The sequence below is a fragment of the Lithobates pipiens genome, unplaced genomic scaffold (assembly GCF_037356315.1).
Source record: "Lithobates pipiens isolate NorthernLeopardFrog02 unplaced genomic scaffold, aLitPip1_a1.2 Scaffold_16, whole genome shotgun sequence".
NCBI classification, from domain to species: domain Eukaryota; kingdom Metazoa; phylum Chordata; class Amphibia; order Anura; family Ranidae; genus Lithobates; species Lithobates pipiens.
The window spans coordinates 547,663,104-547,675,423 of record NW_027507748.1 but is presented as its reverse complement, the minus strand read 5'-3'; the positions used below and the strand labels follow the sequence as shown (position 1 = coordinate 547,675,423).

General features: G+C 46.3%; 1 protein-coding gene across 3 annotated transcripts in view; it reads right to left on the bottom strand.

The window, feature by feature from the left end:
• The window catches only part of ANKRD52 (ankyrin repeat domain 52), a 232,663-nt gene that overhangs the window by 141,137 nt on the left and 79,206 nt on the right, over positions 1–12,320 (bottom strand). For all 3 annotated transcript variants that reach the window (XM_077483380.1, XM_077483382.1, XM_077483383.1), the window contains exons 5-6: positions 1,111–1,311; positions 915–1,002 (exon numbers count right to left, since the gene is read on the bottom strand). In XM_077483380.1, coding sequence (XP_077339506.1) covers positions 915–1,002; positions 1,111–1,311 — 289 coding nt within the window. The remainder of the gene's footprint in view (positions 1–914; positions 1,003–1,110; positions 1,312–12,320) is intronic.

The window sequence follows — 12,320 nt, the reverse complement described above, 5'->3', positions numbered from 1 at the left end:
AGGAAGCAGGGTGAGGGGTTATAGCCAGAGGGACCGCCCCCTGGGTGGTGCTGTGCAGTCTTGCTGTTTTTACATGTTCTGCCTAGTCCTCTCCTGAAGGTGGCGAAATAACCCCCTAAGGTCAAGAATTAAAAGGAGCTGTGTCTGTCAATGAACAAAAGAGAAATGTATTTTAATCAGTTGAGATTATTGACTTCAAAGAGCATTGGGAGGGATGGAGTCTGCAGTCTTGTGTCCAGGCTTTCCAGAAGTTCTGCAGATTGTGTGTGTGTGCGTCCAGGTGTACACACCCATTATAAAGGCAGAGCTGAGCACATCACAGAGAAAGGATTTGGTGTTTGAGCAGTTTCTGCGGCCAGGCCGGAGGTGTGCTACTATTTAAGAAACCAGGCAATACCCTTGAGACGGCACTCCATGTGGGAGAGGTTCCAGGTCAGTGGACTGCGAGTCGGGGAGACCATAGCTGAGACAACTGGAAGAGAGAGTCTTGAGGACCAGAGTGGTCCGCGAGTCTTGGAAGAGTGTGAAAGCCTGGAGTGTCAGGAGAGCCCCTGCCTAGAGGCCAGAAGTAGGCCTGTGCAGCTTTGTACCGTGACCAAGGCTGAGTGAGCCTTGAGAGCCAGGTAGCTTGGCATTTGTTTTTGTTGTAATTTTTGGGAGAAGAACCCGTGTGGGCAACCCGTGCATGTATGAACTTTCATTTTTGTTACCTTCAATAAAAGTGGGCTACCACGCCCTTAAAACTAAAGTTTCTGTTGGCTGTGAACTCACTGAAAACGTATCTGCCACTGAGTATATATATATATATATATATATATATATATATATATATATAAATAAAATAGATATATCGTTTCTATAAAATCGCTCAACTTCTGCTGACAAAGTTAAGGAATGTACAAATTTATACTTACCCAGGTAAGACGCATACATGATGGGGTGCCGCTCCTTTTTGTCACATATGCTGTGGTGTGCTCTTCTGTTCAACAACATCAGTACGATCTGCAAGAGTCCAAGATTACAAAAAACGTAGTACTGCAATTTTTCTGCACTGCTTGTACAATGTAATAGGTTAATAAAACTAACAAGCTTCAGTAATAAAATACACACCTCTACACTGCCAGCAAGTACAGCATGATGAAGTACAGTACGTCCTGTGCGATCTGCTATGTTAACATTTTTCACCAGAGCCATTAATGTCTCTGCACATTTAGTTGCTCTGTTCGCAGCAGCAGCATGTAGTGGAGTTTGCCAGTTCTTGTCTCGCGCATTGACATCAGCAGAATGCTTTACGAGCAAAGAGATAGCCCTCTGTAAGAGGAAAAAAAAACAACACCTTAAACAGTAGAACAAAAAAACATAATAAACAAGACCTGGTTTTCCTGTCAAAAAAAAGGTAAAATAATTAATTGATCTATAGTATTATGAAAAAAAAAAAAAGGGGGGGGGAGGGGGTGACAGACCTAGCTGGGACCGAGGCTCTTGGAGGGGACTGAATGCGAGCCTCTTGCCTTGCGATTATAGGCCCTCGCATTTGGGGGAACGGTGCTCTTTGTGAGCTGTATGCCTAGGGACCCCTGAGGTGGTGTTACTTAGATTCAGGTCCGTGCCCCCCCCCTCCCCCCAAGACACACAGACCCTGGATATGTAAATGCCATGTTAGCAATAGACTAAATCACACTATTGGGACACAAACTCTTAGATGCTAATGTCATCACCTCCAGCCATCCTGACTGTCTTGTATAGTGTAAATGAGTCTAGTCTGGCTTGACACAGATTCTAAAGAGTATTTCACCTATTGTTTGTGCTAATTAACCTGCAATTGAATTGTTAGTGAGCTAGGAGCCGAAAAGTCCCTCAGTCAACTAATCTGAGTGTTGATTTAGATAATTAGCTCATGCTAATTAGGTTATAGTCACCCCACTGTATATATTTTGTGTGAGATCTCAAATAAAGGTAATTTCCTGATGTCCTCCAAGACTGGTGTCGTCTAGTCTAATTTATAAAATGCAAAGTGAGGGACCAGAAGAATCTAAATCAAATCAATATTTGGTGCAACTACCCTTTGTGAAAGTGTAAAAATTGATGCTGGTTTGAAGCCAAAGTCAGGGATTTTGTAGAATTAGAGTCAGGTGTATGAATTAACCAATTAAACCAAGCAGGTGCTGAGAGCGCATGTGCAGACAGCCGGAGCGGATGCATTACTGAGTTGCTCCACACACTCTCGGCAAATACAGCCACAACTAGCGACCCTGCACCTCACCCACATCGCATAATTGCCTGATCCACATGTGGTGAGGATCAGAAATCTACTGGATGTCCCACCGGTCCTTTCGAATGCCCCAGGGCGGTTCCCGCTACTTGTTTCGTGCGGTGGGCAGGGAAATCAAGATGGAACCGGCTGCAGCACACACGTTGCTGGCTACAAGGGAGGCGAAATCGCTTCCACAGGAGGAACACTCCTATGCTTTCTGGCCCTGGAAGCCACAAGACAGGCTCCTCCATACCCTCTTCAGCTAAAGGTGAGCCCATAAACGAACACTGCTCATCATCTAGCCCTGCAAAGTCTCCCTCACAAGTCACAGCCCAATCACCTGGCCAGGACTCCCATACCTCCTCAGGTTTTAGATAGGGAGATGGCAGACATCCTACGTAGCCAACCCAGCAGCCAAGAGCTTGCTCCCGACAGCCCTGCAGATCTTCCTGCTACCCCATCAGAGCCCAGCCACAATATTTTGGGGACCCAATACTTTTGGCCCTCTTTGCAGATTTGCTATAAAGAGAGCTGGCGAAAGCTACTGACAAATTAGCCTTGGACATAAAACAAGATTTCCAATAGCTGGGGAACCGACTAGAAAGCATTGAATCAAAAAGGTGGATGACACCGTTATCCCAAAACTCAAGTATGATAATTGACCTGCAAAAGCTCCTTTAGGAGGGCTATCCAAAAACTGATAACTTTGAAAACCACGCTAGGCGCTATAACTTTTGTACCAGAGGCATTCCGGAAAATGTGAAAGATATCACTTCCATCGCTTACTCACTAATGCAAGCTGCAGAACTGGACGTCGATGATATCCATATGGAAATTGATCGTATCCATAGAGCCCTGGTGCCTCCAAAACCTGATGGCCCCCCAGGGAGGTTATCGTAAAACCACACACTTTTTCAGAATCAAAGAGGCAGTAATGCACCACGCTAGAGAGCATCCAGATCTGGAAATAGATGGTCACAAAATTGAAATGTTTGCAGATATCTCCCAGGCCACCATCCAAAAAAGGCGAAGGCGATCATTCAAGCCATTGTTGTCACCATTAATTCAACAAAATGTTTGCTATAGATGGAACTACCCCTTTAAGCTCCAGTTCACCTTTAACAGCAAATCTTATTCCTTTTCTACATTGCTGAAGGTGACACTATTTTACTGAAGTTGGGCTTCATCTCAGTCCTTCATCCCGGAATCAGTCTGGACCCAGTGGTCCTCATCCTCTGCTCTCCCCTCTCTGGTCACCTTTGCTGATGAAGAAGTCAGCTTCCTCCTATCGTACATCCTGAGAACTTGTTGCATACTACCAGATGATCCCTTAGTTTGGGGCGGCGGCCTCTCAGTGGTCCAGTTATAGGACATTAGCCTCCGTTCTTATCTTTTCTATGAAATTATGCAACACAACACACTAACGCCTAACCGTCGTAACTAAATTGTGTGTTTGTTTTGTTGATATTAACATATTTTGGTTTTTAGGTGGGACACTAACTTGCACATCGATAAACCGGTTTTTGGTTATTTCACTATGTTGCTCTACAAGTTTTCTGGGACGGTGCTATTGGGCCTTAAGTCTTTTATATGCAACTTCACTGCCAGGATAAGTCTATGCACGCTCCTTATTCGAAGGACTCTTATTACCAGGTTTTGGTGAAGACCCCTCCGCACTCTGAATTTTGGCTCTGAGGCACTTAACTGTCTGTTGGTTCAGGTGTATGATTTTCTGAATTTCTGTACTACGTTACTCGGAGCTGGATGTTTCCTGGCCCGATCAGCATCTTATTCTTCTTTCCTTCTTCATCTTTGCTTTAATCTCTTATTGTTCCTTTCTGAGGGTCGCCCGGAGACTCCATTGGTTCCTCTGGATTCAGAATTTCGCAGGCTGTTGGGTGAGTTTATATAGCCATAATTGTACTGACCATTTCTTATGCCTAGCATAACTACTTCTTAAAACATCTGCCTGCTCTTCCATAACTTTCAAGGACTCTGGTCACCCTCTAAAATGGATTAAGGCCTTCACACAGTATCAATCTTTAGGGGTGGACATTGTGGCTCTTCAGGAGACACACTTTGCTCCCCTATTTAACCCTTGCTATCTCCATAAAGACCATCCAATTCAACCGGCTTTTTATTGGTACATTCAAAGTATACAGCAAGAACATCATCATAGTAAACGTCAGTGACGGTGACAATAGTTACATCATGAGGCATAGAAGAAGTCATCCCATGTAGAGAGGAGATTGCATTTAGAAATAATAGGGAGTTTACAGTACAAGGTAATACGACAGAAAATATAGAAATATAGCTTGCATGGTACAGCAAATATTCATCCTTCTCGTGGTTCCCACTTCTCTGAGATATTAGGAGCTGGCCAACTTGTATATAAAAAAACAAATATATGGAGGGGGCTCATTATATAGTCTCTGGGGCTTGTAACCACGTATACCAAATTTTACCATATTTGGAAGGACAACCTCTATGTAGATACATTTTTTATATGTTTTTTGTATTTTAAACCATTATTTACTTTCATTAGCCACATTTTATTTTTATTTATATATCTTGATGAATTTGTTGATGTTTGGTTCTGGGTATATGCCTAGTAGGTACGATTTGGGGTTTAATGTGATGGGGGAGCCCATGGTGTCATGCAGGAATTGGACTAATTGTGCCCAAAAGCCCTGCATCTTACGACTAGCCCAGATCAGAGGGTAGAATGTGCCCGAAGCCTGAGTGCACATGGGACAGTTGGCGGTTTGGTCCTGTCTGTAATGCGCCACTTTAGTTGGGGTAAGGTATGCTCGATGGGTGATGTATATCTGTGTGAGGTGATCTGACAATTTGTGGGATACCAGTTTGCAATGGTCTAGGGCTTCACCCAATTCCTCATGCCCCAACACTTTCCTCCCACCTAGCGTGTGATTAGCATATTATAAAATGTAGATATCAGTTTTTTGAGATCTGAGCTACATATTATGGCCACCAATGGGTTCACTTCAAGTGGGGTAAAACCTGCTGAGGATTGCGTAGGTAGTATACGCACCTGGATCTCCATAAATCGGAGTCTGGTAGGGAGCGAAACAATGGCAGGTCAAGGTTAAAGCAAAAGGGAGTGTGTTCATGCAGTGATGGTGGTTTAATTTTGGTCATCATTATGCCCCAGATACGTCTGTAGTGGTGTAATAGAGACGTTCTGTCTTTGGATAAGTTGAGATTTTGCGTTCGACCGATAATGGTTACAAGGGGGTCCCTGGTTGAGTGGGACCACTTGGGGCAAAGGAAAGTTAACAATTTTGCTCTATCAGTTTTCGCAATGTGGAACAGTTGTGCTGCCAAATAATACATACATCAGGTAGTGCTGTCCCTCCCAAATCAGTGAGGTTCTTCAGCTTGTGCCATGGAAATGTATGCCTACTTTTCCCCCATATGAATGTTTTGAGAAAAATTTCCATCACCTTGAAGTGTCGAAGCACCAGATATACCGGTAGTGTATATATATATATATATATATATATATATATATATATATATATATATATATATATATATATATATATATATATATATATTATATACACATATACATATACATGTGTGTGTGTGATTTTGGGTAACACCACCATTTTAACAAGGTTGATGACCTCCATGACTCCCAACGGCAATCTGGTCCGAGTTGAAGTCTTGTACTTGAGCATATCAAAGAGGTTGTACATTTGGTCTAACAGTCCGCTGGTGTCCTGGTAACATGTGTACCCAGATATTTAATACGATCAACTCTGTAGAGGGAGTTGGGCCTGTACCTGAGTCTCTGGGAAAACTATCTAATGGGAGTATTTGTAATTTGTCCAAGTTGATTTTTAGTGTGGAGAAGGAGCCAAATCGTTCTATCGTGACTAGCGTTTCTCCTCTCGGGATTATTGCCAAAATACTACTATCTACTTCCTGGTCGGACCACGACCCGGTCACGATTCAGCTTTCAAATCTGACCAACAGGATGGCAAAAACACAATGGCATCTAAATTAATCCCTCCTCAATGATGAATCTTATCTTGATATTTCTACCCATTTGAAGACCTACTTCGATATTAATGTATTAGAGGACACCTCCCCTGCAATTAATTGGGCCTCAGACACAATGCTTCCATCAGGGTTTTTATTTTTATTTTTATTTTTTTAACTCAACTGTCCTCTACACTCAAATAGGCTTACGGTGAGCGGATATCTGCCAAATACAAAGAATACAACGCTCCAGCTACACAACATAAACGCTCCCCATCCCCTAATCTATATACTAGACTGGAACAATCCCATTTAGAACTCAACATTTGTCTCACCACGAGGGCCAAGAAACAATTACGTTGGACGAATCATAAGTTCTTTCCCTGGCGTGATCGCCCAGGTTCCTTACTAGCACACAAGCTTACCCCTAGACACTCAAACTTGGAGCTCCCTAAAATTAGACTCTCGGGAGGCAATCTCTCTCTCCCTCAAACCCCCCCAAAAGATTCATAAGGAGTTTGACAATTTTTATGCTGAACTACATGGGCATCCTGGGATGCTGCTCCTCCATCCATCAGGGAAGTTTTGGGGGAATCTCCCCCTCCCATCAATTGCAGAAGCTCATAAAGACCTTATGGACCAGCCTTTTACATGTGATGAGATCTGTAATACTATCAAAACATTATCGCTTTATAAATCTCCTGGCCCTGACGGCCTTCCTAGCTCTTACTACAAAAACATTCTCTGAACAGCTGGCTCCCCACATAGCTCTTTACTTCAATTCCCTGTGGGATGGAGGTGCGGTCCTTTGGATGAAAATAAGGCCTTCATTAGTGTTATTCCTAAACAGACATTCTTAATTACTGCCCAATTTCATTGATAAAATAGGATTTTTTGTACTCACCGTAAAATCCTTTTCTCTGTAGTTCCTATTTGCTCTTATATTCACCGACTGACACAGCTCCTCTCTTTAGACCATCGGGACATCCCCAAACGAGGGGTGGGAAAACAGCATAAAAACTTCACCCACAATTGCATGTGGGAACCAATATAAAACTTTACCCACAAAAAAACTGTGTGGTAATAGCAAGGAACTTTTTTTTTTTTTTTTGTGGGTATAAAACAGAGTGCTCCTCAATCTGGGAGTCACTACCTACAAACCACATCAAAACTTGCAGTAACAAATGCAAAAGTGCATTAACTTAACAGTACTGAGTTTTGTAAAAAAAAAATAAAAAAATAAAAAACCCCCACACACACAGGAAAAAATATAAGTGCAATTGCAATTACACGGCCACTTGCAAAACTTTGCGGCCAAAACAGGCATCAGCTGATGCACAGACATCTACCTTGTAGAATTTTTTAAAGGTGTGAACAGATGACCAAGTCGCCGCTTTACACACTTGAGCAACAGACGCTTGATGTCGGAAGGCCCAAGACGTTCCAATTGCCCTGGTGGAGTGGGCAGTGACTGGAAAGGGGGGCACCTGCCCCTTCAAGGCGTAGGCCTGTACTACAATCTGTCTGATCCACCTGGAAATGGTGGCCGACGAGACCACCATGCCTTTTTTCGGACCAGCCACTGAAACAAGGAGTCTGACATCCGAAAGGGAGCCGTAGCAGACAAATATACCCTCAGAGCCCGGACCACGTCCAGTGAATGGAGGGCCACCTCCTTAGAATGTGTCGGTTTAGAACACAGAGATGGTAATACAATGTCTTCATTGATGTGGAATGCCGAAACCACCTTCCACAGAAAAGAAGGTTGCGGATGCACCACCACCTTATCCTTGTGGATAACCAGATAGGGTGACTTGAAAGACAAGGCTGCCAGTTCCGAAACCCTCCTGGTCGATGTAATAGCCACTAGAAAAAGACCACTTTCTGAGGAGGCAACAGAGGGATCTCTGATATTTTCAAATGGGGGTTTCTGAAGCGCCGATAACACCAAGTTCAGATCCCACGGGCGCAACAGTGGGCGCACCGGAGGAACTACATGTCGCACCCCTTGAATAAAACTGCTCACTAGAGAATGAGACGGCAGGGGTTGCTGAAAAAAAAAAAAAATTCAAAAATAAAAAACACAGCCAAGGCTGAAATTTGTCCTTTAATGGTGCTCAAGGCCAAATTTCTGGTCTACTCCTTGCTGTAGAAACAGCAGGATCCTGGATATAGAAAAGGAGCGTGGACGCCAACCTCTCTCCTCACACATGAAGATGTAGACTTTCCAGGTACGATGATATATTTTCCGAGAAGATTTCCACGTTTCAGCATAGTTGGAATCAACGAGTCCAAAAGAAGTTCAACACCTGGCTCTCAATAGCCATGCCATTAAAACCAGCAATGGTAAAGCAGGATGGAGAATCGGACCTTCAAACAGCAGGTCCTCTCGTAACGGCAGCCGCCATGGGGCGTCCGCCACCAGGGGCACTAGGTCTGAGTACCAGGGATGCTGGGGCCAATCTGGGGCTATCAGTATAACTGGAATCCCCTCGACCTCCACTCTGCGGAGCAGACGTGGTAACCGTTTTAGCAGAGGAAAGTCATAGATCAGCTGGTACCGATTACACGGAGCCACCAGCGCATCTGATGCGTCTGCCCAAGGATCTCTTGTCCTGGACACATATCTCGGCACCTTCCGATTCAGACGGGAGGCCAGAAGATCCACGTCTGGTGTGCCCCATCGCAGGCACAGTAGCTTGAACACCTTCGGATGCAATGCCCATTGTCCTGGGTCCAGCATCTGGCGACAGATAATCCGCCTGCCAGTTCTCCACTCCTGGGATGTAAATGGCCGACAGGGCCGGTACATGTCGCTCTGCCCACTGAACGATGTGAGCGACCTCCCGTGCGGCGGCCAAGCTTGTTACACCTTGGTGATTGACATATGCCACCACCATGGCGTTATCTCACTGGATCCTAATGGGACGCCCTCGAAGTCTTATCGACCATGTGGAGAGGCATAGCCTGATCGCTCTCAGCTCGAGTAGATTAATCGGCAACTTGGATTCCTCCATCTACCAGAGGCCCTGGGTCGATTGAACTCCCATTACTTCACCCCAGCCAGTTAGGCTGGTGTCCATTGTGATCACTGTCCAATGTAGAGGTAGGAACGACTTCCTGGACTGAAGTGCTGGGGACCTCAGCCACCAGAACAGGGAGTCCCTGACTGACTGGCTCACCTGAATCTGCTGATCCAGGGAAAACGGAGATTTGTCCCATTTTGTCAAGATCTCCTTCTGCAAGACTCTAGTGTGAAACTGGGCATACGGTACTGCCTTGAAGGAGGCCCCCATGAGTCCCAGGACTCGCATGCAGAAGGGCAGCGACACCCACTTGCGGTTCATCAGCAGTTTTACCACAGCTCTGAGAGTCAAACCATTCAGCTTGTCTGAAGGGAGCTAGACCCTAGCTTCCATGGAGTCCAGCAGTAAGCCTAGGTACTCCATACGATGAGTTGGTACAATCACCAACTTTTTTAGGTTCAACAGCCACCCAAATTCCAGCAGGGTGATCGCCACATCCTCCTCTAACTCGGAGACGGAAGATGCTCTCAGGAGGAGATAGTCTACGTAACCTACGATCGTAATCCCGCGTTGTCGCAGCAACGCCAAAGCAGGAGCCAATACCTTGGTAAAGTCTCAGGGCCTGATGCCAAGCCAAAGGGGAGAGCCACAAACTGGTAGTGGTCTTCCCAAACTGTAAATCGCAGAAATTTTTGATGCCGAAGGCATATGGGTATGTGCAGGTACGATGTCCAAAGACGCCAGGGAGTCCCCTTGGTGGAGTGCAGCAACTACTGAGCAAACTGATTCCATTCTGAACCTCTGTACTTTTACAAAGTAATTGACGGCCTTTAAGTCCAATATTGGACGTACCCCTTCCTTTTTGGGCACAACAGATTGGAATAGAACCAGGGGTGCACCGAATGGGTTTTTTTGATGCCGAAAATGAAAAATACACTAGGCCGAAAACCGAAACTGATACCGAAACAGCACCGATACCGAAACATATTTAAAAAAAAATATTTTTATACAGGAGATGGTCAGAGACCGGGGACGTGGTACAGGAGATGGTCAGAGACTGGGGACGTGGTACAGGAGATGGTCAGAGACAGAGGACGTGGTACAGGAGGTGTCCCATTTTTTGCGGCCAGTGTGCCCCCTTTTTTGCAGCCAGAGTGTCCCATATTGGAGCCAGCCTGTGAAGGGGAGAAGAGAGCCGCCTCCTGTTTGATTACAACGCCGGGAACATCACAGCTTTCATTTCAATAGCTGTGTGTTCCCGGCCACGCCGTTACACACGGCCCCTCCCCCTTGTCTAGACACTTTGATAGACAGATCATCCGTCCAATCCTGCGGGTGATCTGTCTATCAAAGTGCACGGACGAGGGGGAGGGGCTGTGTGTGAAGACACGGCCGGGAACACACAGCTATTGAAATGAAAGCTGTGATGTGTCCTGGCGATGTGATTAAACAGGCAGCGGAGGCATCTCTCGTGCGCTACAGGACACCCCCATGATGGGCGGCATCAGGGGCGGAGCCCCGCCCCCACCCAGGCCACGCCCCATTTTAGGCTCCATTATCGGCCGTTTTTCTCTTTCGGCAAATTGCCGAAAAGGGCATTTTCGGCCGATATGTTTCGGCGGCCGAAATTTCGGTGCATCCCTAAATAGAACCCCTGGAAATGCCCTGACTCCAGAACAGATATTATCACCCCGCGACTCAGCAGGTCCCTTACCGCCCCCATTAGGGCCTCCCGGCGAGCCTGGAGTACAGGTATGCTAGAGGGAAAGAATCTGTTTGGCGGCCAAGAGAGGAACTCAGAGGAAAACAGTTAGCAGACCCATTGGTCGGACAACTGAGAGGCCCACCGGGCTGCAAACTCCCGAAGATGACCCCCCCCCCCATGTTGTGGGCGGGAGCAAACCTTTATGCGGTAGCACTTTTGCTCGCAGGCTTGTTAGACTTGCAGTTCCAGGGATGTTTTGTCCTTCAGAGGTCGTCCTGTCGGGCTGGGGACGCTTAGCCGAAGCGCTGGGCAGACAAAAAAGGCGTTTGTAAGCGGAAAATGAGGGCCCTTGCCTACGGCGTGGCTCCTTAGTCTTCCAGGCCTGTGGGAGTAGTGTACCCTTAACACCTGTGCCATTTGTTAATAATGTCATCTAATGAGCATTTTAGCAAAATCAAGCACCTCAGCACCACTGCTAACACTGAAGCCCTGGATAACAGAGGGAGAGTTATCCAGGGTCGCATCACAAACGTACTTAACAGGGTTGTAAAGGTAAATATTTTCTATGCATTAAGGTGAAAAAACATCTGACTGTGCTGGCACCCCCAGCCCCCCCCCCCATTTTACTTACTTGATCCCCTTGAAAGTCCCGAGCTCGCCCCCAACATACTCTTCGCCGCTCAGCCTGGCCGCTGATTGGCTAGAGTGGATGGATTGAAAGCAATGCAGCAACTGGCTCGCGCTGCTGTCAATCACATCCAATGACGCGGAGCACCGGGGGGTGGGGCCGAGCAATACAGCGAGCGGCTATAGCCATGGGCTATATAACGGGAGCGCGCCCGCAAGTGCTTCTACGAGGGAGCTTGCATGAACACGAGAAGTACTTGCGGGAGGAAGCCGAGACAGCCGCCGAGGGACCCCAGAAGACCAGGTTAGGGGCCACTCTACAAAATGAGCTGCACTGTGGAGGTAAGTATAACATGTTAGTTATTTAAAAAAAAAAAGTTAACTTTACAACCCCTTTAAGGTCTTGCACTAACTGGATTGCTAGTTTCCCGCAGACAGGGGAAGCCTGTTGCTCCCCCAATTCACGGTACAAAAGTTTTGCCCACTCAGTAAGTGTCTGACACAAGTACAGATGCCAGTATTGGTCGCATTGCAGACCCCACAACCATAAACAAGGAACGAGCCACTGCCTCGGCCTTCCTGTCCATGGGGTCCTTAAGACAGGAGTCCCCCCTACCGGGATCGTAGTTACTTTGTTTAACCTGGATACTGGGGGGTCCACGACTGGAGGAGGCGACCACTGTTTGAGAAGGCTCTCCTC